At 43.1% G+C, this 26,323-nt stretch overlaps 1 protein-coding gene and 1 pseudogene across 1 annotated transcript in view; both read right to left on the bottom strand.

The window, feature by feature from the left end:
• Positions 1-13,712, bottom strand: part of LOC139540527 (obscurin-like) — a 52,347-nt gene extending 38,635 nt beyond the window's left edge. The window contains exons 1-15 of the mRNA XM_071344411.1: positions 13,667-13,712; positions 11,670-11,954; positions 10,974-11,135; positions 10,778-10,882; positions 10,380-10,646; positions 9,796-10,065; positions 9,370-9,636; positions 8,891-9,154; positions 4,357-4,623; positions 3,972-4,241; positions 3,422-3,691; positions 2,640-2,906; positions 2,217-2,489; positions 1,789-2,052; positions 1,311-1,577 (exon numbers count right to left, since the gene is read on the bottom strand). Of these exons, the coding sequence (XP_071200512.1) occupies positions 1,311-1,577; positions 1,789-2,052; positions 2,217-2,489; positions 2,640-2,906; positions 3,422-3,691; positions 3,972-4,241; positions 4,357-4,623; positions 8,891-9,154; positions 9,370-9,636; positions 9,796-10,065; positions 10,380-10,646; positions 10,778-10,882; positions 10,974-11,135; positions 11,670-11,954; positions 13,667-13,712 (3,544 nt within the window). The remainder of the gene's footprint in view (positions 1-1,310; positions 1,578-1,788; positions 2,053-2,216; positions 2,490-2,639; positions 2,907-3,421; positions 3,692-3,971; positions 4,242-4,356; positions 4,624-8,890; positions 9,155-9,369; positions 9,637-9,795; positions 10,066-10,379; positions 10,647-10,777; positions 10,883-10,973; positions 11,136-11,669; positions 11,955-13,666) is intronic.
• A 5,889-nt stretch (positions 13,713-19,601) lies between these two features.
• On the bottom strand, positions 19,602-22,926 carry LOC139539508 (E3 ubiquitin-protein ligase TRIM39-like; annotated as a pseudogene).
• Between the last annotated feature and the right edge of the window lie 3,397 nt (positions 22,927-26,323).

The following is a 26,323-nucleotide window of genomic DNA, read 5'->3' as shown; positions in this document are numbered from 1 at the left end:
TTCTGATGATGTATGACTTAATGGCAACATTGAATGTCCACCGAGGGACTAGATCTTTGCACATCAAAAACATGATGTTGCCTGCTTAGGCATCCATTACACAGGGGATTGGCTACTATGGCATCTTGACAGTATTGTAGCCAATGAGATAAGCTTTCCAGGGATATGCAGTTGACCTGGATCAAACAAAGCAAGGCCTAGAACCTTTTAACATCCAGTTTGTAAAAACAGTGCAATTACCACATTCTGACATTTTGGAGAGGTTGAAAGGACACTTGAATGTACCCTGGATAACCCATAACACCACCACAATATTTGAGTGAGGTTGATATGGTAATAAATTGTGTTTTTATAATGAACAAATAGCATTTAGGATTGCAAATATGCAATATCACTGGAATGATCTAATTTACAGACCTAGAGGTTTAGGGACACCTGGAAACGTCCCGTGACCACACCTGACACCACTTACTAAAACATGTTGGAAGCCATCTGATGTGTTTCCAGCTCTAGTCATCAATAATTCACTTATAGCTTGTCAATGAAAGATGACTTTCAAAATAAAATAAAATGTTATTTTGTGTGTGCTTGATCTTGTGTATTCTAAACTATGTAACTCATATCGATCTTCTGATAATTTCCTCATAATCTCCCAGATGTCTTTTTTCCCAAATATACCACGTTTTTGATGTCAGAATCATGTAATTACACATGAATAGCTGTTGCATTTGGGTATGTCTATTTAGGCGGAAATCTACATTTTGTCATTCCATTTAATTAACCACCAACAGGCATGACGACTGAATGAAAATGGAAAATGTTTCCATTCATGTTCAGATAGATTATCTTTAATTTATTGGTGTGATAATTAGGGATGTCAAGCGATAAAAAAAATGTAATTGAATTTCTAGCAAATTCAGAATTTGTTCAAATTTTGCTGTAATTTAAGATTTTAATACAAAAAGCATTACACAAACATTGATGTCTTGATTTTGTCCAAAGTAACGGTTCGCAAAATCAGGTAAAAAAATCAGGTAAACCTCAATGTCAACTTGTTTTAAAATCACTTTGTTTATAGCTGTATATATTGTGTATTTTGAACGTTTTCAGACAACGTGATTAATCACAATAAAAATACAGTTGTGCACTAAAATTATAAAAATGTAACTTAAGATATATGATTAACTCTGATAGCACTAGTGATAATACAACATTGAATTTATTGAATTCATTTGATTTTTGTTGGCACTAATGTTACTCCACACGATGCATCCTGGGAATTGAAATGAAAAGCAGGAATGTATTTTTACCGTGGACTTTGAGGGTGGCTGTGGTTCTGTGGTCTCGACACTGACAAGTGTAGTCTCCTGAGTCTTCTGGCTTCGGGCCGGTGATGGTCAGAGAGATGAGGGACTTCTTCTGCTTTATCAGGTACCTCTCTCCAGCCCTGAGGTTCTCCAAGCCCCTCCTCCAGTGGAACGCAACCCCCGGCAGGGAGAACTGACAGGACAGGGTCACATCCTCCCCCTCCTTCACCTCCATGCTCTGCAGCTGCTGGGTAAACTCAGCTGGGATGGCTGGAACAAAAAGATGGACCCATGACAGCCTAATGTACATTGTGGTGTGACAAGAATAAGCAAGGTATAGCTGAAGTGAACCGGTAAAGAAGTAATCCTGTTCTTTGTCTTTTGAAGACATTTACAGTACTTCTTTACATGTGATGCCAAATGCACAGTAAGGACAACAACAACATAATAAAATATCTCAAAACAGAGGTCCTTTTCTTACCTTTCACAGTGACGACGGCCTTGGTGCTGACCGACCCAGCGCTGCACTCATACACCCCAGCATCGCTGTTACTGACCTCCCTGATGGTCAGCCTGGCCTCGTTAGCTGAGCGACTGACGTAGTACCTCGAGGAGCTCCACATCAGGCAGCCATCTTTGTACCACAGAATGTGGCATGGCTTAGAGGTGATACACACCAGCACCAAACCGCCTCCCTCAATGGCCTCACAGTCCTCCAATGCTTTGGTAATGGTGGGACGTCTCTCTTTACCACAAGAAGGGTAGATTACATAGACAACCGTGTCAAATACATAAACGCTGGACAAAAAGGAGTGACATATAATTGACATAGTTTCATTTTGTGAATAGTTGTAATAGTACAGTGTTTTTAGATGTTTGTAAAACAAAACAACTTCACGCTGAAGTTACCTCTAACAAGCAATGAGGCGTAGGACCTCTTGTCACCTGCCTCGAAGGAGATGGTGCCCGAGTCTTTATGGGCCAGCTGTTTGAAGGTTAAACTGTGGTATCCCCCCGGGACCACCTGGATCTCATTCAGCTTGTTGGTGTACAGTAAGGTCTCATCCAGGTACCACTTGACCCCAACATAGTCGCTGGGACAGATACGGCACCTGAACATCACCGTGTCATTCTCCAGACACTCAACGTCCTCCAACTCATCCATGATCAAAACCTTCTGACCTGCACCGATCACGCAAGGGTTTAACATTAAACATACACAAGCTGTATAGAAAGGAGTACACTCAATATGGCTCTCAAAATCCAACCTATAACAGAACGTTGACTTGAATGGGACTGTTTGTTCTATTCATTCTATTTCTATGGCCTTACCATGTACGGTCAGTAGTGCCCGGCTCTGCATGGTGCCAACGTCGCAGATGTACACATCCGTGTCACCCTTGTCCAGGCAGCTGATTGTGAGGGAGAGGGCCACGCCCTTCTGCTTCATCACATACTTCTTGCCCGCCCGGAGCTCCGCCATGCCCTTCAACCAGGTCACCCGCTTGGCCGGCAACCTCGTCTCGCACTCCAGCGTCACCTTGCTCTTCTCCTCGGCCCGTGCCTCCCGCAGCTCACGTGCAAACATGTGCTGCAGCTCTGCAGGTGTGGGAGAGGTTAAAAACACTTCCTGTGTGCTAAACCTGAGCAGGTGTGGGAGGGGTTAAATACACTTCTTGTGTGCTACATCTGAGCATGTGTGGGAGGGGGTTAAATACACTTATTGTGTGCTGCTATACCTGAGCAGGTGTGTGAAGGGGTTAAATACACTTCCTGTGTGCTACACCTGAGCAGGTGTGGGAGGGGTTAAATACACCTCCTGTGTGCTACACCTGAGCAGGTGTGGGAGGGGTTAAATACACTTCATGTGTACTACACCTGATTAGGTACAAAAGCAGTCCAGAAACTGGCCAGAACATTTCAAAACAAGTAATTAGTCACAAGTCAAAGTCGAGTCCGGAGTCTTGAGGCTCTGAGTCAAAGTCGAGTCCGGAGTCTTGAGGCTCTGAGACAAAGTCGAGTCGCAATTCATTTACATTTGACACGAATACACAACATTGCTAAACAACACAATACCGTTACACAATAATACTGCAGTACTACCCAGTACTTGCCTCTGACCTCCAGCTTGGCCCGGGTGGCGATGCCGTCAGCCTCACAGCAGTACTCTCCAGAGTCTCTGATGCAGGTGTTTGTGATCACCAGCCGTACCAGGTGGTCCTCTACACTGATCTCGTACTTGGGGGGGCTGTGCCTGATCTGATGGCCGTTCTTCAGCCAGCGTATGAAGGCCTCAGGCTTGGTGATCTCACAGCTCAGCTCAGCATCCTCCCCTGGGGTGGCTTTGACGTTCGTCATGTCCCTGAACACATGCACTGGCTTCTCTGTAGGAGGAAGGACATACAGTATAACATTAAAGCAGGTTTTCTCTAGGGACACATACAGTATAATGTGTTTACAGGCCTTCAATCTGGACACCCACATGTTGCAATAAGGCCCTCCTTAGGAACAAACACACTCTACATAGTAATACGTATAACCTAAGTACCATCCTGTTGATGCTCTTACAGAGGTTAGATCAAGGATAGTCTGACTGGCCAGGATGACACACAGGTTAGTACACATTTCAGACAGACACGCTTCAGACAAGAGCCAGTCACTCACCTTTGACAAATAGCATGGTCCTGCAGCTGAGGTCTTTGATGAAGAAGACAACGTCCCCGGCGTCAGTCAAGGTTGCATCTCTGATTGTCATCTTGTACTTGCGGCCCTTGTTTACGCTCTGGATGCGGCTGTTGCTGACCACAAGTTGACCGTTCAGGGTCCAGGAGGACTCGTCGATGACATCATGAGAGAGGACGCACTCGAAACTGCAGCTCTCGCCCTCCAGAACAGAGGCCGTCTTCATACGCTGGGCAATGGTGATGTGAAGGTCTGTGGTGGGAAATGTCAGTGAGATCAGATGGACAATTGATAGTCGATAAGATGGGCATTTCTGTTCCAATAATTGTTTGGGCCAGACCTTGTTGATGATCTGGACCATACATACCATGTATTGTGACCTTGGCCTTGGTCTGGCTGGTGCCCAGGTCACAGCTATAGTGGCCTGCATCATCCTTACTCAGACTGTGGATGATGAGCGCTAAGGACTTCCCAAACTTGAGCAGCTCATGTTTGTCACTGCTGGCCAGGACCGTACCATCCTTCCTCCAGATGGGGGTGACCATTTCCTTAGAGGTCTCACACTGCAGACACACCTTCCCCTCCTCCTCCCCTGACATGTCTTCTAGAGACCTCAAGAACACCGCTGGCTTTTCTGGAGGATAAATTAAACAGTACAAACACATTAGTTCCTGATCTAATAGTACACATTCTTCCAAGCATCAGTGGCTCTTATATCTCTTGCTTGTCTAAAGTTACTGAAGGATAGGGCTGTTACAGTGACCGCATTATCGCCACACCGGCGGGTTACGAGTCATGATGGCAGTCAAATTCCACGTGACCGTTTAGTCATGGTAATTAGGCTTCTCAAAGCTGTGATGCTGCTGATGGTCATTAATAGCCTACCAAACTTGCTAACTGCCTGGCACTCAGGACTCTATTGTCCCTCTAATCAATCTGACATCAATGCAAATGTGATCGAAAATCTAATCAAACACTTCATGAGTCCATGAGGTCATGTTGCGCAACATGTCTATAGGCTATGCAACTGCGGGCTCTATTAAAAGGAGGAGGATCCCATCAGCTTTCTATATACTAGACCTACTATATTTATTTCTCAACTTTTCTAATATTAAGCACATTGCTTCTCTTTTCAACAGTATATGGCCTACCTGGCTGGCATGACAATTAACCAGGGATAAGTGTTCCGCCATTCACTATTTATGTGCATGGATGACATGCATTTTTTCCCGCTGCCCCTGTTTCGATACAGGTGCATGATAATGGTCCATTCTAAATCAAAACAAATTTCACACATACATTATTTAGTATATGTAAAGACAAGATTAAATCAAGAATAGTCTGATGGGTGACAATATTAGCCTATCACTTGTGAATGATTCCCAGCTTGTGTGCAGTAAGGGAAGAAACGCATGGCTATTTTTTGCAACTTTTTCAAGTTGTAGTCGCACACCTCATGTAGCCTAGCCCATAGGCCAATATGTTTTGATGAGGTTAGTATCACACCTCATGTAGCCTAGCCCATAGGCCAATATGTTTTGATAAGGTTAGTATCACACCTCATGTAGCCTAGCCCATAGGCCAATATGTTTTGATAAGGTTAGTATCACACCTCATGTAGCCTAGCCCATAGGCCAATATGTTTTGATAAGGTTAGTATCACACCTCATGTAGCCTAGCCCATAGGCCAATATGTTTTGATAAGGTTAGTATCACACCTCATGTAGCCTAGCCCATAGGCCAATATGTTTTGATAAGGTTAGTATCACACCTCATGTAGCCTAGCCCATAGGCCAATATGTTTTGATAAGGTTAGTATCACACCTCATGTAGCCTAGCCCATAGGCCAATATATTTTGATAAGGTTAGGATCACACCTCATGTAGCCTAGCCCATAGGCCAATATGTTTTGATAAGGTTAGTATCACACCTCATGTAGCCTAGCCCATAGGCCAATATGTTTTGATAAGGTTAGTATCACACCTCATGTAGCCTAGCCCATAGGCCAATATGTTTTGATAAGGTTAGTATCACACCTCATGTAGCCTAGCCCATAGGCCAATATGTTTTGATAAGGTTAGTATCACACCTCATGTAGCCTAGCCCATAGGCCAATATGTTTTGATAAGGTTAGTATCACACCTCATGTAGCCTAGCCCATAGGCCAATATGTTTTGATAAGGTTAGTATCACACCTCATGTAGCCTAGCCCATAGGTCAATATGTTTTGATAAGGTTAGTATCACACCTCATGTAGCCTAGCCCATAGGCCAATATGTTTTGATAAGGTTTGTATCACACCTCATGTAGCCTAGCCCATAGGCCAATATGTTTTGATAAGGTTTGTATCACACCTCATGTAGCCTAGCCCATAGGCCAATATGTTTTGATAAGGTTTGTATCACACCTCATGTAGCCTAGCCCATAGGCCAATATGTTTTGATAAGGTTAGTATCACACCTCATGTAGCCTAGCCCATAGGCCAATATGTTTTGATAAGGTTAGTATCACACCTCATGTAGCCTAGCCCATAGGCCAATATGTTTTGATAAGGTTAGTATCACACCTCATGTAGCCTAGCCCATAGGCCAATATGTTTTGATAAGGTTTGTATCACAACGGAAGTGGCCAAATAACTTCTAAAAATTAAGCACATTAATCCGCTTTACAACAGGTATAGAACCTAACGCAGGTTTCAAATTTGGGGAAGTTCATTTTCACCATAAAAATGCACCTTTATTTTAAAAGCATTTCATGCATAATAGCATCTCACTTTTGAATGGTGTTTTCCTGCTAATAGAACATTTGCGCTTATAGCCTACTGCCATGTGTGCATTGCTTCGCTTATAATGTGTAGAAGTAGCCTAATAGTTTATCAATATTTTCAGCTAAACGTTATGATCTGTTGTGTCAGCCTTGGTGCTTAAATTCTTTTTTTTTATGCTAGTGGTTGTATTAATTTGGGATCTATCGCCTCCCACAACTGTCACAGACTATGTTTGGAATATTTATTTATCGCACAGAATAGGTCGACTTTTGTACTATGGGGAATAGTAGATTGACATAGGCTAGTGCTTTTGCTTTTCATTAGGCCTACTCATCTTGTTGGCTGATGAAAAGTAAATGTGGACAGTTCTTCCAATATCTTCAATATGCGCCTCGGAATTGGATAAGGACGCACGCAACCGGGAGAAGGGGATTCTAATTATTATATTCAGCCCAAGGGCACAACTGTAACGGATGTCCTGGGAAGAAGGAGTGGACCAAAACGCAGCATGGTACGTGTTCATGATGAATTTAATTAAATAAACTGAACACTGAATAACAAAAAACAACAAAGAGAGTGAACGAAACGAAACAGTCCTGAAAGGTGCAACAACACAAAACAGGAAACAACTACCCACAAACCACAGGTGGGAAAAGGCTACCTAAGTATGGTTCTCAATCAGAGACAACGATAGACAACTGCCTCTGATTGGGAACCATACCAGGCCAAACACATAGAAATAGAAAACATAGAAAAAACACATAGAATGCCCACCCCAACTCACGCCCTGACCAAACCAAAATAGAGACATAAAAAAGGAACTAAGGTCAGGGTGTGACAACAACAGCCACTGGCTGCAAAAGGCATGGATTTTTCTAGGGTGCATTATGGCCACACAAAGGGGATACCACCAGGAAATTGTAGGCATTATCAAGTGCTTGTCAAATTGTGAATGAGAGACTGATGAAGTGTGTACAGCCTGTGCAAAAACATAATACAATCATCATTAGAGTCTCATCATGCAGCCTTACGCTTCAAACACACTGACAGCGTCATTGCGCAAAATTACACACAGCATCATCTGGATATGCATGCAACAAAAGTTCCACAATCCCCTTCTGCTACCATTTCTGTCAAGCCGTCTACGCATACAGTTTGACGCATCGTATGCACCACACCGAACGAACAGCAACTGCCTCTGCAACGCAATGCTGCAAGGCAAACCCAGCGTTTCATTGGAAATTAATGTAATTCTGGTGTACCAAAATGCAATGACACTGTTGGTGTGTTCGAAGCGTTAGAATCTATTAAACATCAAAACATACAGCCCAATGTTTGTATCACAACTAAAGTTACATAAGTAAATCTAAATTAAGCATATAGAAATACCTGTCTCTTTGTTTTAGCAGCTCAACACAGAATAGCTGCATGGGAACACTCCCTCAAATCATTTGGAGAAAATATCCTTTCTATTTTATTCAGCTATGGTCAATTGTATTCTTCATACTATAAAATAATATATAATAATGCCACAGAATTCTAAGCATATCTTGTCTGCTAAATGAACTAGTGTAGCCCACAGCCATATGGCATAGCCAGATCAGGGTCTAATGTAAGGACAACTCAGAGTATGCTATTCTGTTCTTCTGAAATAGACTACATTTTCTTCATATCATGCTTTTTTAGTCCTGTCTAAAATAAATAATGGATTTTTTGTGTTGTTGTAGGCTATATTACATGGATTTATTCAACTTTTTAAAATGTAGATGTTCTCAAGGTCTGCATCAGTGGCTTGAAGGCTATGTATGGAAGCCAGGAGATGCTAAATGTGTTTATGTTAATTAACGGTCAAATACCGTGAGACTGGCAGTAATTTGCTTGACAATCACTGGCTGACGAAATGTCATGACCTCCACAGCCTTACTGAAGGACATCAGATTCAACCATCTTCAGGTCTCAGTCAAAATCAAGTCTGGCAGATTTGCCTTATTTTCGATAAGATGTAGATACTGTGCTTTAAGACTTTAAAGACAGTACTGACTGGACACGTACAACTACCAGCATTCCACTTATTTCTCAATTTCTCTTGCAGTGGCTGCTCACAAGTGAGAATTGACAACTGTACAAGGCTCACCTTTGACCTTGAGGGAGGTGGACTCGGTGAGCAGGCCGGCTTGGAACGTGACTCTGCTATCCTGGGGGCGGAGCATTTTGATGGTGAGGCTGTGGATGGTGCCCATGTTTTGGATCCTGGTGACGGAGGTGGCGTTAAGACGGTTGTCGTTCAGGAGCCACTGCACATTGGCGACCACATAGTTGAGCTCACAGGTGAACGTGGCGTTACTATCCTCCTCCACTTCCACGTGCTCCAGGTGACTTATGATCTTTAGCCTTCGCACTGAAAAAAATATAAATAGCTCATATCCATGGTGTCAGGGTTGGTTTATATCTACTGTTCAACACAGTGTAGATTAAACACAGCATACAGTACTTTGTGGTAAATAAAGACAAAATCAAGCATGAAGCTGCAATTCATTTCCATGATTAAGCATCTGAACATTGAAGCTTTGTCTATAAAAACACTTGTATTCCTCTTTTATTCATCATCCTCACCCTCCACAGTGACCTTAGCCGTGCTCTTTGACCCTCCAGCCATGCAGCTGTACTGGCCGGTGTCGGTCTCCTTGAGACCCTGGATGGTCAGCTCTGCCTGGCTCTTCTCCGTCCTCATGCTGTACTTGCTGGACGTCTGCAGGGCGGTGCGGCCCCTGTACCAGCGTACCACCCTGGGGGAGGGGGCAAATTGACAGCTCAGTGTGACTGAGCTGTTCTCTTTAGCCTCCACGTCTGGCATGGGGTGGACCACCTTTAGAGGGCGCTCTGGGAAGATACAGAGATGAATAATGATATACTGTAATACTGTCCTGTACAAACCTCTAGCAATACAGTGATCTAGCCCAGAGCCTGGAGGGCCACTGTCAAAAGTAAGCAGGGGTTCGTTCCAACTTTCACTTAGTGATAATCAATGAACTACCTTACCCTTCACAGTGAGCTGTGCGGCAGAGCGGCTCTTCCCGGCGTTGAACTGCACGGGGCCTGTCATAGAGCTGTCTGTGCTGCTGAAGCAGAGGGTGTGCATGGTACCTTCCCGGTCTATGCTCACTCTAGGCCCCTCCATCAGGACCTCTCCATCCAGGGTCCACTTGGGAGGTCTCCCCACCCGCAGGCTGATCTCCACCTGGAACAGGGCCTCCCTGGGCTCTGTAACCTCCAGGGACCTCAGTCCCCGCACTATGCTGATAGCCTGCTCTGCACGCATAGGGAGCACACACACCCCATCAGTATCTTCACATCCAGAGAAACAGAGTAAATGGCAGAGAGAAAGGGTACACTCCAGGAAGGGAGTGAGATAGATAGTTGGATTACTTCATTGTGGATACAGTATATTTGGTTGAAGGAGGGGTTTTGGTGATTCATCGATTGTAAGTAAGAGGGGGACACACACACTTTGTATGAAGATTTGCTTATAAACTGTTTATTAACGTTTAATATTAGGAATATAAGTAACACTGGAACTGTTAATAATAAGTCAGAACTAATCACAATGAGTGTGAGCATCTCACCCTCCACTAACAGCTGACAGGATGTCTTGTCATCACCAGCATCACAGGTGTAGGTGTCCTCATCAGATGAGGCCACGTCGTCGATGTGGAGCTGCCTGTAGATGTCATCGCTGACGATCTGGTGCTTCTGGCTGGGCTGGATCTCATTCCTGTTCTTGAACCACCTGACCTGGGCGTTGGCCCGTGACACTTGGCACTCCAGCAGGCCTTTGTGTTTGTACATAGCAATCTTCACTCTCAGAGGCTTCACTATCTGCACAGGCAGCTCTGTGGAGACAGCAGTAACATTGAACGATTGTTTAGTGAACATTAATCAGAGAAGGTCACTTAGGGCCAGATAGATGTTTTTGAGTCACTGAGGAGCATAGATATTGTTGAATCTCAAAATAGCTGTTTACCTTTTACTGTGAGAATTGCATAGGACGAGACCCTGTCTGCAGTGAACTTGATCTCCCCAGCATTTGCTGGCCTTACAGACTTGAAGCACATGGTGTGAGTTTGACCTATATTCAGATAGAAATACATGTTTAATCAGTAGAATCCTGACCTGTAGACACATGTCCATGACTCGTCTCAGTTGTGTCCCATGCTCACCCTCATGTCTGATCTTGACGTTGTCTCCGTGTTTGATCCTGGTGTTGTCTCTGTACCAGCGCCCGTCCACATTGTCATAGTTGACCTCGCATTGGAAGGTCACACTCTGCCTCTCAGTCACTTCCTCATCTTCCAATTCCTTCACGATCTGGATGTCTCTGGCTGGCAGACAACCACAGACAGACGGACAGACAGACAGACAGACAGACAGACAGACAGACAGACAGACAGACAGACAGACAGACAGACAGACAGACAGACAGACAGACAGACAGACAGACAGACAGACAGACAGACAGACAGACAGAGACAGACAGACAGACAGACAGACAGACAGACAGACAGACAGACAGACAGACAGACAGACAGACAGACAGACAGACAGACAGACAGACAGACAGACAGACAGACAGACAGACAGACAGACAGACAGACAGTAGTGCCAGACATTACCTAGAGATCCAGTATGGGGTTTGATCTAAATACGTACTGATGTATCTGTGATCTGTACTGTGATTTATCTATAAATGTGTGTTGTTTCTAGGCCAAGCCATTAGCCTGGATGTCAAGTTAGTGAGAAGATATCGAGCTAATGTAGACTTCCAAGCTATTACAGAATAATTAGACTGAAAGATGGTCATACAATTGTCCCTGTACTTTGCATTACTCCTCTGTTGTGTCCTGTCATAATGTTACCTATGACAATGAGTTGACCTGAGGTTTGAATACAGCTTTGGGCACCATCAGTCTGGAAGGAGAACAGGCCAGTGTCTCCTAAGGTGACCCGGGTGAAGGTGAGAGTGTGTTTATTCCGATGGGTAGTGATGCGACAGGTAGGCTTGGACTTGAGCTTGACCCCGTCCTTGGTCCACGTGCCATCTATGTAGGACAGGTTGAGGGTCACCTCGAAGGAGCAACCCTCGCTCTCACACACCTCCACATCCTCCAGACCCTTCACCACCAGTAGCTGGGTCTGGCTCTCTGCAGACAGACGGTCAGAAAGTAAAACACACACACTTTTCATATTTATATAACGGGTCATTGAATATTGAATAAATTAGAAGGAAACACAAAGGTGAAGACAAGTAACTGAATAGAATGTGTGCCATCGAGTAGAGGTCTTACTTGCAGCAGCTAGTTTTCTCCCAGACCTATCTCCCATGGTCTGTCAGGAGGGATGGCCTGAGCCACTTCTGATTGGCTTTCCCCTTGTCCGTATCCCTAGGTTGTCCCTAGGGCTAAAACTATACAGTTTCATACATCTTTTAAAACATGCTATAAGTCAAGAACATTTTCATGTTGACTTGTAAATAACCTCTCCACTCTCTCATTCTCATTGACATGTGTTAAAATGGAGGACCAATGTGGCCAGAACCCGAGAGCAACACTTTAATATGGTTATACTTGGATGTGGCGTGGCTGGGCCTGTATAATGAAGTAATCTCTGACACCTCAATACTTGCCTGAGCTCAGCTTCACTAATATAGACTCAGCAGTCTGCATGTAAAGTATGTATGCTAGTAATGAGAAAAGAGGATCCATTAACCTCACAATGGGTTAGATCACGTGTCAAACTCATTCTAAGGAGGGCTGAGTGTCTGCGGTTTTTCGCTCCTCCCTTGTACTTTATTGATGAATTAAGGTCATTGATTAGTAAGGAACTCCCCTCACCTGGTTGTCTAGATCTTAGTAAGGAACTCCCCTCACCTGGTTGTCTAGATCTTAGTAAGGAACTCCCCTCACCTGGTTGTCTAGATCTTAGTAAGGAACTCCCCTCACCTGGTTGTCTAGGTCTCAGTAAGGAACTCCCCTCACCTGGTTGTCTAGGTCTTAGTAAGGAACTCCCCTCACCTGGTTGTCTAGGTCTTAGTAAGGAACTCCCCTCACCTGGTTGTCTAGGTCTTAGTAAGGAACTCCACTCACCTGGTTGTCTAGATCTTAGTAAGGAACTCCTCTCACCTGGTTGTCTAGATCTTAGTAAGGAACTCCCCTCACCTGGTGTCTAGATCTTAGTAAAGAACTCCCCTCACCTGGTTGTCTAGGTCTCAGTAAGGAACTCCCCTCACCTGGTTGTCTAGGTCTTAGTAAGGAACTCCCCTCACCTGGTGTCTAGGTCTTAGTAAGGATCTCCCCTCACCTGGTTGTCTAGGTCTTAGTAAGGAACTCCCCTCACCTGGTTGTCTAGGTCTCAGTAAGGAACTCCCCTCACCTGGTTGTCTAGGTCTTAGTAAGGAACTCCCCTCACCTGGTTGTCTAGGTCTTAGTAAGGAACTCCCCTCACCTGGTTGTCTAGGTCTTAGTAAGGAACTCCCCTCACCTGGTTGTCTAGGTCTCAGTAAGAAACTCCCCTCACCTGGTTGTCTAGGTCTTAGTAAGGAACTCCCCTCACCTGGTTGTCTAGGTCTTAATTGAAAGAAAAAAGGGGGAAAAAACAGCAGACGCAAGGCCCTCCATGGAATGAGTTTGACAATCAAGAGCTGTCAATCATAGAGCTAAGTGACACAACCCAATAGGAAAACCACAATAACATATAAATTCATGGAATCGAGGGGTTATTGAGGCTCCACCAACTACAGTGGCTTGCGAAGGAATTCACCCCCCTTGGCATTTTTCCCATTTTATAATGGGTTTCAGTCTGCGTTGTGTAGAGTAAAAACAGTCGTGTAGACGTAGAAAATAACAGGTATCAGTACCTCTCAACAGCATCTGCAACTTCTCCAATAGGACACAGTGATGCATAGACCTATACAAGTATTTGTGCACAAGCACATGCAATGCATGTGGCACCACAATTTACATCCACTTTACAGTGGCTTGCGAAAGTAGGCACCCCCATTTTTCATATTTTGTTGCCTTACAACCTGGAATTAAAATTGTATTTGGGGGTTGGTATCATTTGATTTACAAAATATTTTTTATTGTGAAACAAACAAGAAATACGACAAAAAAAAACTGAAAACTTGAGCGTGCATAACTATTCAACCCCCCAAAGTCAATACTTTGTAGAGCCAGCTTTTGCAGCAATTACAGCTGCCAGTCTCTTGGGGTATGTCTTTATAAGCTTGGCACATCTAGCCACTGGGATTTTTGCCCATTCTTCAAAGCAAAACTGCTCCACCTCCTTAAAGTTGGATGGGTTTCGCTGGTGTACAGCAATCTTTAAGTCATACCACAGATTCTCAATTGGATTGAGGTCTGGGCTTTGACTAGGCCATTCCAAGACATGTAAATGTTTCCCCTTAAACCACTCAAGTGTTGCTTTAGCAGTATGCTTAGGATCATTGTCATGCTGGAAGGTGAACCTCCGTCCCAGTCTCAAATCTCTGGAAGACTGAAACAGGTTTCCCTCAAGAATGTCCATGTATTTAGCGCCATCCATCATTCCCTCAATTCTGACCAGTTTCCCAGTCCCTGCCGATGAAAAACATCCCCACAGCATAATGCTGCCACCACCATGATGGTGTTCTCTGGGTGATGAGAGGTGTTGGGTTTGCGCCAGACATAGCATTTTCCTTGATGGCCAAAAAGATAGATTTTAGTCTCATCTGACCAGAGAACCTTCTACCATATGTTTGGGGAGTCTCCCACATGCCTTTTGATGAACACCAAACGTGTTAGGTTATTATTTTCTTTAAGCAATGGCTTTTCTGACCACGCCTCCGTAAAGCCCAGCTCTGTGGAGTGTCCGGCTTAAAGTGGTTCTATGGACAGTTATTCCAATCTCTGCTGTGGAGCTTTGCAGCTCCTTCAGGGTTATCTTTGGTCTCTATGTTCACTCTGATTAATGCCCTCCTTGCCTGGTCCGTGAGTTTTGGTGGAAGGCCCTCTCTTGGCAGGTTTATTGTGGTGCCATATTCTTTCAGTTTTTTAATCATGGATTTAATGGTGCTCCATGGGATGTTCAAAGTTAGGTATATTTTTTTATAACCCAACTTTATCCCTGACCTCTTTGGAGAGCTCCTTGGTCTTTATGGTGTTCCTTGCTTGGTGGTGCACCTTGCTTAGTCGTGTTGCTGACTCTGGGGCCTTTCAGAACAGGTGTATATATACTGAGATCATGTGACACTTAGATTGCACACAGGTGGACTTTATTTAACTAATTATGTGACTTCTGAAGGTAATTGGTTGCACCAGATCTTATTTAGGGGCTTCATAGCAAAGGGGGTGAATACATATACACGCACCACTTAAAAAGTATATATTTTTTAGAATTTTTTTAAACAAACAATTTTTTTATTTCACTTCACCAATTTGGACTATTTTGTGTATGTCTATTACATGAAATCCAAATAAAAATCCATTTAAATTACAGGTTGTAATGCATCAAAAAAACACCAAGGGGATGAATACTTTTGCAAGGCACTGTAATGGGGTAATAAGGCAGTAAGTAATTCCAGTGGGGGTGGGCCACCTTCCATCTAAGGCAGAACACCACCCCATCAAATGCCCTGCCACGTCATATGGTGCTGTATGCTTAATACAGAAATACAGACACATTCTCAATCTCAGACAGCACTGTCTTACAGACCATATGTAATGTCAACAAATCCCAATTAGGTTATCAACAAAAGAAGGTCAGCCAAAGTCACTTCACATAATTTAGGTATCCAAACAGCTGTGAAGAGAGTATCTGATTAACCCTCATGCATCTCCCACCCGGGACTGTCTTTTTCCATAGGAGGTGAGACTAATGTAAAAATCTAAACAACTAGACCAAATGGGCAACTGTCTGGCGTTATTCAGTCTACTGTACTAAATGCTGGACGACATACTAACAATCTGTCACTGCAGGAACAGAGAGCAGAACAGCCAATAGATTACAATGTTAAACAGATTTTAAATTGTACACACAAAAAATTATGTGAACACCTGTAACGTCACAATTCTCAGAACTATGAGCATTAAGTTCTCCAATAATTAACAATTTCTTGATGGAAATAGGTAAGTGGCAGAAAAACAACAACATTGCATTGATCACTTGTAATGCAATGACATGTTAAAAATATTCAAGTCACAAAGATAACTATAACACCTGCTGTGGTGTACCCACCTTAAACCTGGTTAGCTGTATTCTGGGAAAATGTATTTCTTCTCACGTCCTCTCAGTATCCGAACTGAAATACCACTTTCAGTGGGACAAAAAAGCAGACAAATGCTTCCAAAAAATGTCAGTCCGTCATGAAAGGTATATCCGACTCTTGTCTTCTTTTTCCCCAAATCCCTCAAGATCAACAACAAACGTTTGGCAGGGAGAGAGAATGCCCAGGTTGGAGGGCTAGCCTATCTGTCGATCCCCCCGGAGCAGACAGTCAGCCAGCAGACCTCTCTCTCTTTTTCTGCTTTGGTAAAGCCTAATGCTGAACAGCTGACATATCTCTCCTCTCACACTGTCCTCCAAAATAGACCCGTGTCATTATACACACCACGATAGCCTTGGCTTTACTGCTGTGATGCAACTTCTTTCCAGCATCACTAGTGTGGTTCAAATATGGTACACATGCTGGATGGTTTTCCCGTTTGTGCTTATGTCATATTGGATGGAAGCTCTCCTCTGACCAACAAATACATTGGATTTTGTACCTGTTTCTTGCAACTCTTTCGGGGGCACAGGAAGCAGAGACCCAGGGAGAGCTGGCTTTGGCATGGTAAAGGCAAATGGGTATGCCTCTAATATAATACAAGTCAAATGATCTGCACTCATCAAAAGAAAATCCCTCTTTCCTAAGTCTTCAGCCTAAATGACATGGATCGCCATTCTAATTTGACCCACCCCTCACACCAAACCCCTTTCCTGTCGGTATCTCCGGCTCCATATCTGATGTGGTTCACTCCATGACTGATGTGGTTCACTCCATGACTGATGTGGTTCACTCCATGACTGATGTGGTTCACTCCATGACTGATGTGGTTCACTACATGACTGATGTGGTTCACTCCATGACTGATCTGGTTCACTCCATGACTGATGTGGTTCACTCCATGACTGATGTGGTTCACTCCATGACTGATGTGGTTCACTCCATGTCTGATGTGGTTCACTCAATGACTGATGTGGTTCACTCCATGACTGATGTGGTTCACTCCATGTCTGATGTGGTTCACTCCATGACTGATGTGGTTCACTCCATGACTGATGTGGTTCACTACATGACTGATGTGGTTCACTCCATGACTGATGTGGTTCACTCCATGTCTGATGTGGTTCACTACATGACTGATGTGGTTCACTACATGACTGATGTGGTTCACTCCATGTCTGATGTGGTTCACTCCATGACTGATGTGGTTCACTCCATGACGGATGTGGTTCACTACATGACTGATGTGGTTCACTACATGACTGATGTGGTTCACTACATGACTGATGTGGTTCACTCCATGTCTGATGTGGTTCACTCCATGACTGATGTGGTTCACTCCATGACTGATGTGGTTCACTACATGACTGATGTGGTTCACTACATGACTGATGTGGTTCACTACATGACTGATGTGGTTCACTCCATGACTGATGTGGTTCACTCCATGACTGATGTGGTTCACTCCATGTCTGATGTGGTTCACTCCATGACTGATGTGGTTCACTCCATGTCTGATGTGGTTCACTCCATGACTGATGTGGTTCACTCCATGACTGATGTGGTTCACTACATGACTGATGTGGTTCACTCCATGACTGATGTGGTTCACTCCATGACTGATGTGGTTCACTCCATGACTGATGTGGTTCACTCCATGTCTGATGTGGTTCACTCCATGACTGATGTGGTTCACTACATGACTGATGTGGTTCACTACATGACTGATGTGGTTCACTACATGACTGATGTGCATCACTCCATGACTGATGTGGTTCACTCCATGACTGATGTGGTTCACTACATGACTGATGTGGTTCACTCCATGACTGATGTGGTTCACTCCATGTCTGATGTGGTTCACTACATGACTGATGTGGTTCACTACATGACTGATGTGGTTCACTCCATGACTGATGTGGTTCACTCCATGTCTGATGTGGTTCACTCCATGACTGATGTGGTTCACTACATGACTGATGTGGTTCACTCCATGACTGATGTGGTTCACTACATGACTGATGTGGTTCATTCGCACTCTGTGTTTGCATTGCTGACCCATATCTGTCATTCTTCCCAGAAACACAGGTTAGAGGGATCAAGCCTGGAAGACCCATGGGAAGTTGCCACGGAAGCCACAGTTGAAAGGTCACGAGAGATTAAATTATATTAAGCTCCAATTTCAATGGGCTATCACTCGTTAGCTCAATTTTCCTCCTGCATAACTGGTCTCCATTCTCCTATGAGGTGTGTATTGTTGTCACTGAGAACACTGCCATTGGAGTGTCTATGGCCTAGTCATTGAGAGGATAAATCTGTAAATATTGTATCCCCCAGTAACACCACGTTAGGTAAAAACTTCCCAGTGACCTCTGAATAGCAGGATGGAAGGCTCAGGATGATACAGGGTGCTAAACATAAAATGCTTAAAATATAACAGTGGAACCAAGCATCGCAAATATACCATCTACTTAGATGAAAAAGAGCTGGATGAGTCCCGCCCACACTTCTCCATCACACACCTAACTCCTCCCACTACTCCCACCCCTACCCGGTATGGCAAACATGTCCGAATAACATTGTAAGTTTGACAATCCATGTGGTGTTTATCTGTGGGGTTCCCTAGTCCAGAAGTCTGGACAAAGCAAGCCCTATCTCTTTAGTATTGTTTTCTCCCTCACGTTGATGGACAGTGCCATGTGTCCCAGAACCCCTCCCAGTCCAGTGAAACTCTACCGACAGGATAATCTCCAAGTCATCCAGGCGTTGTAGGAAAACAGCCCCCAACTTGACCTGTCTGCATCAGAGAATACTCTGATATATCACTCTCAGATCTTTCTATGTTACAACAGTGTTATGACCATATTATGACAGGTTATTTATTTTATTTATTTACTTTACCTTTATTTAACTAGGCAAGTCAGTTAAGAACAAATTCTTATTTTCAATGACGGTCTAAGAACAGTGTGTTAACTGCCTTGTTCAGGGGCAGAACGACAGACAAATGTCATTCTGACAAATTATGTCACCTGATATGACCATATTATGACAGGTTATGACAAGTTACATCAGCTGTTATGACATGTTATGACATGGTTATAACAAGGTATGTCAGCTGTTATGACATGTTATGACATGGTTATGACCTTGTCATGAAGTGTTATGACACTGCGTGTCAAGTAAAGTGTTATCCATTTTTCTGATAAAACAATGAAACAATATTCTGGGAGATATTGATCTCTTTCTGTGGAGTGGTAGAGAAAAAGGCTACCCTGTCCCTTTAAAGAGTGATCCATTGAAGCGGGATCTAGTTCCTGGCTAACAGCTGATGAGCTGATTGACACTGGAGCAACTGATTGTAAAGAGGTGTATTAATAAATATTGTGTGTATTGTGTGGATAGGCCTACACAAAACAACAGGTTGATACATTTCAGCTAAGCTGATCTCCCCCTCTGTTCCTATGATATGTCGAACCAAAATGTCACACAACGGTTAGCTTTTATTGTCAATTGTCAGCTTTTTGGGTAAGTAAGAATAATCAAAGCGATCTACAGTAGACGTAATTGCTTTTTATTTAAGATCATTTAATTTGATGGTTTTCCTTCAGTAAATACAAACATTTGCTTTTAATAGGAATACAGAGACAGAGAATACAATATAATTGAATAACCTTAATTTTCAGATACTAAGATCTCAAGGATATAGTTTAATGGAAATGAAAAATGTATTATGAAACTTGACTTAAAAGGGACATTTAAAAAAAAAGTTAACTTCATATTCATCATCATCGGTGTGCATCGTGATTTTAACCAATTAGGAGAAGTCATTGCCTACTAACTGTCTACTAATTGGTTGACAATCTTTTTTTAGGACAAAACATAGAAACGCTCCATTTTCACATATGTTGATGGGGTGGTGCTGGAGATAATGATGAAGTTGAACATTTTTTAAATGTCCCTTTAATTTACTGATTTGTTCCCATTCCAACAACACATCTGAGACTTGATAATCAGTTTGTGTTATTGACAGGAGAGATGATCAGAGGGGCAGAGTTTTTAATACCATCATTAAAACAGGGGCTAAAGTATGGATAGAGTTTCTCAGTGAAGGTGCAGCCAGTGAAAGAGTAGATATGAGACCTGGCCTCTACATCGTAGAAGGAGACTTGACCCTCCTCATAATCCACAAACACCCCCACCTTCTGGGGCTTCTCTTTCAGGGATAGCAAGACACGGGGGTCACCAAGAGCCTTGTACTCGTTTCCATTCCTCAGCCACACAGCCCAGTATCCATTCTTAGGGCTCAGTGTGATCGGACCCTTCCTGTTGATGGACTCACTGGCCACTCCTAAATCCCACTCAATCTTCCCCTTGACCGTCACCTCATAATAAAATCTCCCTGACGAGAAGCCATCCTTTCCTAGGACATTAACAACTCTTTCAAACCTCTCTGGGTTGTCAGGGAGATTTCTTTGTGTGTCTCCATGTCTCACTTGTTTCCCATCTTCAGAGAGGATAAGTTCAGGATGTGCTGTATCAGGATCCAAAGTTATATTCACTTCATACTGCTGCATCCTCTTCATCCGCTTCAGTTTGACTTCAGGTAGCTTCTCCATCTCTTTATTCAGTGTTTCGTCCAGCTGAAACACAGCTCTCATCAAGGTCCCAACACACAGATCACTGTGAACACTGATCTCAGACCAGTCCTGGGTGTGTGGAGGGGTGCACAGGGATGGGAAGCTCTGGAGGAGGTGGAGGTGGTCCCCAGTGTGTAAGAGCTGCTCCAGGTCTGTGCTTCTCCCCTTTAGCTCAGTGATTTCCTGCTCCAGCTCTTCAATGAGCCATTTAGCCCGCCTCTCTGTTGCTTTCTGCTTCTCCTCAATCACCTCATTGAGCTCACCCTGGCTTCTCTCAATGGAGCGCACCAGATCAGTGAAGACCTGCACACTGTCTGATATCTCTCTCCTTGCGTCTTTCTTGCTGAGCTCTACTGAGTGTTTGATCTCCTGAACCTTCTGCAGTCGTTCCTGGATCATCTGCTGAACATCTGCCTCAGTTTTCCCCAGTTTAACCTTCCTCTCTCCACACTCTTCCTCTAGAGGGACAGTATTATGAGCCTTGTGGTCTGTCTCAGTGCAGAATTGACAAACACACGTCTGGTCAGTCCTACAGAACAGTTCCAGAGGTCTCTCGTGCTTCTTACACATCCTGTCTTCCAGGTTCTCAACAGGGTCAATCAACTTGTGTTTCCTTAACGCCGGGACTCTCTGATGAGGCTCCAGGTGAGTCTCACAGTAAGAGGCTAGGCACACTAAGCAGGATTTCAGAGCCTTTAACTTCCTCCCAGTGCAGACTTCACAGGATACTTCTCCCGGTATGGCAGGGGACTACAACTTCTCTACAACTTCTCTCAATGTTGTGTTGATATGAAGCTCAGGTCTCCTGTTGAATTTCTCGTTACACATTGGACACTGGCAGAGGCCAGCGCTATCCCAATACCTGCTGATACAGTCCTTGCAGAAGTTGTGTCCACATGAAGTGGTGACTGGCTCAGTGAAGACATCCAAACAGATAGAGCACAGTAACTGATCTTCAGACAGGAGACTGCTGGGGGTGGCCATATCTAGACAGAGACCAAAGGTGAAACTATGAAACATTTAATGCGTTCAGTCAAGTCTTGATAGTTAAAACTTTCAAGTTATGAGACAAATACAAGTTTAACCAATCTAAAAACATGGTTTTAGCAGTTTTACAATTGTGATGGATTTCCTATCATCGGATTGTTCTTGATCACAAATATTATCAGCTTTAATTTAGTCAATTTCACATAAATACAGTAGTAGTAGTACCCTTCAGACAATTGATAGTAATACACAGAATAACCTTACAATTACATATAGAAAGTATGCCTCGTATCAAACAAGGAAATGATCATAACTGAATGAACCGAAATAGGGCTGAGATTACATTTGTCTTTCTCAGGGGCCAGTTTTTCAAAATGTTTCATCTGGATCAGAATGATCCGGATTCTGTAATCCTCTCTTTTGCTATGCAGGATCAGATCAATGTGGTTGTTTTTGAGACATTTTTTCAGAAAATAATCGGACAGGATCATTCTGATCCAGATCCCACAATATCAAGATTACAGTATCCAGATTGTCAGTGCTTTGAACAGGCCTACACCTTGCCATCTACTGGACAGGTTGTGGTACTACTTCTACACTGTCATAGGGAAACAGAGATGAGTAAATTACATGAATAAAGGTTCCTAGATTAAAAATATAGCCTGCATATCACTTATAAGCAATTAGATGCATTTTTTTGACGCTTCTCAATATAACAACTGACTACATACTTATACTGCGGTCAATTTAACATAATGAACCTTCGGTTTTTAATTGTAAGAACGTTTTTTTAAACCATCTCACCTTAGTTACAATGACACGTCTTGGTTGTTGTGCCTTCCACCTGTCTAAATACACCTGTCTAAATCCACCCTGATTCCACCCTTCCAGTGGGACCAAGATAATCCTGATTTTCAGCATCAAAATTATCCTTATCACTACCTTTGAGTTTTGAAATGACATTTAATCCTGATTAAAGGGCAGATTGGATTACCAAAGCCGAATCCCTATCCAGAGGTCTCTTTTTTTTTCATATTTTGGAAAAACCCAATTCTAACATTTAGTCCTATCCGATTGCCGAAATCCGATCAGATAACTTTTGAAAAACTGGACCCATATCACTCTCTACTTACCCGATGCTTTGTTTTCTGAATGTTCTTTCTGTTCTTAGATTATCCCACCGGGTTCTATTGTGACGTTTCAGAGAAGCTAGGGCTCTCAGTTACAAAGCTTAATGCTCAACTTTAGTTTCACTTACAGCAAGTTATATCACTAACCTTGTCCCTGCCCATCAATGCAATGCAGTTTGTCTACTTTCTGTTTTCTGGTAGAAACAAAGATATGTACGCCCTTAACTGGTTTGGTCCTTTTTTGTTGTTAGCACACTGTTTCTTGCTCATAGAATGTTTAATCTGCCTAATGTGCTGTTTTGTTGTATGATTACACATAACTTAAGTTTGCCACTGTAGTTTTCTCACCAGAGCTCAATGCAGACATGTCTTAAAATCTATTTGCTACTCTTAGAAACTGGAGACACATTTCACTTCTCTGGACTCCAGAGCAAGCAGAATCATACAGCCTACCTGTATGCAGTGGAGGGTGGAACAGCCTGGTCTCATAGACTAGACATAACATAATAAACTCAAATCCGGGACACTCAAATTAGTATAATATGTTACATTTGGCATGGTTACATAAGACAGTTCCGGACCATATTCACACCAGGTGTTACAGGTGTTACAGGTGTTACAAATTGGTAAAGGGCCCAATTAGGACCCGTGTTTTAGCCCACAAGGGTTTTCCCATTTGTGACCCGGTTGGTATGCCCAATTGATTCCCATAGACAGTACATGACCATATTCAAACCAAATATAGCCCATTTGGTTGTAGCCCACATGGGTTTGCCTGTTTGTGACCCAAATGATAAACCCGATTTGGTCCCAATCATTATTTCTGAAAGAAACAACACCAGTTTGCCCACGAAATAATTATTCAGGTCATTACGGGACTTACACTATAACCCACATGGGTTTGTCCATGTCTGGCCCAAAATTAACCCCACTGGGTACCAGCTAAGATATCCATTTAGAGCCCTTGCCCAGTTGAAACCCATGAAGTCCATATATAATCCAGGTGGGGCCAACCTCAACATGTTGGCTGGATTTGACAATTGCCACATTAGAGGAAAGCATTGCGACAGCTGGTCAAAGCAAAACAGTACTCTAAACTCTCTGCCATTACCCACTCATTCAAGTGTTTTTCTTATTTGTACTATTTTCTACAATGTAGAATAATAGTGAAGACATCAAAACTTGAATTTGCAGACGTGTTGCTGTGCGTTTTGTTGCCAACTTTACTTTGCTAGCTTTGCTTTGCTAGCTGACAACTTTACGTTTTTTTTTTCTTTTTAATTACCGTTTATATTTTTTGTTTTTCCATCACAACTTTTTTCCCTCATTCAACTTTTTCACTCCGGACGCTTTATCTGGACATGGTTCGTCAGCACCTTCAACAGCCGAAGCTAAGTAGTAACATTAACATGATGTCTTCTAATTGCATTCGCTGTACTCATAATATACAGGAGAATGATCGCCTTACGGCGAGGATAGCTGTGCTGCAAGCCCAGCTTCAGACGCAATCGTTAGGCAAGGGTAATTTCAGTGTAGGAAAGGAAGAAACAGCGTCTGTGCCACCAGTAAGTACAGATAGTAACGTTAGTATAAATCCCTCCGCACTGTCCCCGCAGCCGGACAATTTTCTCATGGCTTCTGGAGGGAAATGCTGTTGGAATGCTCAACCGGTGTCGCTCATTCAGCCGACAGAAACTTTCAACCGGTTTTCCCCATTGAGTAGCGAGTCGGAGTCTGAGGCCGAGTCTTCTCTTGTCTCTACTCCTCCCGTTACGGGGTCTGAGACGCCGAAGGCTCCCACCATTAGCTCTGACAAATTGAAAACCCTAGTCATTGGCGACTCCATTACCCGCAGTATTAGACTTAAAACGAATCACCCAGCGATCATACAATGTTTACCAGGGGGCAGGGCTACCGACGTTAAGGCTAATCTGAAGATGGTGCTGGCTAAAGCTAAAACTGGTGAGTGTAGAGAGTATAGAGATATTGTTATCCACGTCGGCACCAACGATGTTAGGATGAAACAGTCAGAGGTCACCAAGCACAACATAGCTTCAGCCTGTAAATCAGCTAGAAAGATGTGTCGGCATCGAGTAATTGTCTCTGGCCCCCCCTTTTCAACTCTTAATGATCGGCTATGAAAAGCCAACTGATATTTATTCCGGATTATTATTTGACCATGCTTGTCATTTATGAACATTTTGAAAATCTTGGCTCTCTCTAATTCTCTGTTTCTTTCTCTCTCTCAGAGGACCTGAGCCCTAGGACCATACGTCAGGACTACCGGGCATGATGACTCCTTGCTGTCCCCAGTCCACCTGGCCTTGCTGCTATTCCAGTTTCAACTGTTCTGCCTGCGGTTATGGAACCGCCACCTGTCCCAGACCTGCTATTTTCAACTCTTAATGATCGGCTATGAAAAGCCAACTGAAAATTATTCATGATTATTATTTGACCATGCTTGTCACTTATGAATATTTTGAACATCTTGGCATAGTTCTGTTATAATCTCCACCCGGCACAGCCAGAAGAGGACTGGCCACCCCTCATAGCCTGGTTCCTCTCTAGGTTTCTTCCTAGGTTTTGGCCTTTCTAGGGAGTTTTTCCTAGCCACCGTGCTTCTACACCTGCATTGCTTGCTGTTTGGGGTTTTAGGCTGGGTTTCTGTACAGCACTTCGAGATATTAGCTGATGAACGAAGGGCTATATAAAATAAACTTGATTTGATTTGATTTAATGAAATAACACATATGGAATCATGTAGTAACCAAAAAACTGTTAAACAATATGCCTTGTTAAATTAACTTTTTACAAGGCACACCTGTTAATTGAAATGCATTCCAGATGACTACCTCATGAAGCTGGATGAGAGAATGCCAGGAGTGTGCAAAGCTGTCATCAAGGCAAAGGGTGGCTACTTTGAAGAATCTCAAATATAAAATATATTTGTTTAACATTTTTTGGGTCACTACATAATTCCAGATGTGTTATTTCATAGTTTTGATGTCTTCAATATTATTCCACGACGTAGAAAATAGTAAAAATAAAGAAAAAGCCTTGAATGAGTAGGTGGGTCCAAACTTTTGATTGGTACGATATACACTACCGTTCAAAAGTTTGGGGTCACAGCGGCCCATTATCAGCAACCATCACTCCTGTGTTCCAATGGCACATTGTGTTAGCTAATCCAAGTTTATCATTTTAAAAGGCTAATTGATCATTAGAAAACCCTTTTGCAATTATGTTAGCACAGCTGAAAACTGTTGTTCTGATTAAAGAAGCAATAAAATTGTCCTCAGAATGTATTGTACTTTAATTCATCCAATTTGTATGATATGGTACCACTGGGTAAAACATATGATGCTATACATCCTCAGACCGCTATTCCATTCATAACGCAACGTAACATATCATATTAAAGGGAGGATGTATACTATCCTACAAATTGCCCTGAGGCCAGGTTGTTTAATCATGGAGACTGCATTCACAGTAAATGCTGCATATGTCATCTAAATCAG

The sequence above is a fragment of the Salvelinus alpinus genome, chromosome 15 (genome assembly GCF_045679555.1).
Source record: "Salvelinus alpinus chromosome 15, SLU_Salpinus.1, whole genome shotgun sequence".
In the NCBI taxonomy this organism is placed as follows: domain Eukaryota; kingdom Metazoa; phylum Chordata; class Actinopteri; order Salmoniformes; family Salmonidae; genus Salvelinus; species Salvelinus alpinus.
Note: the sequence above shows the minus strand (reverse complement) of the source record. Positions and strands in the feature narration are given on the sequence as shown.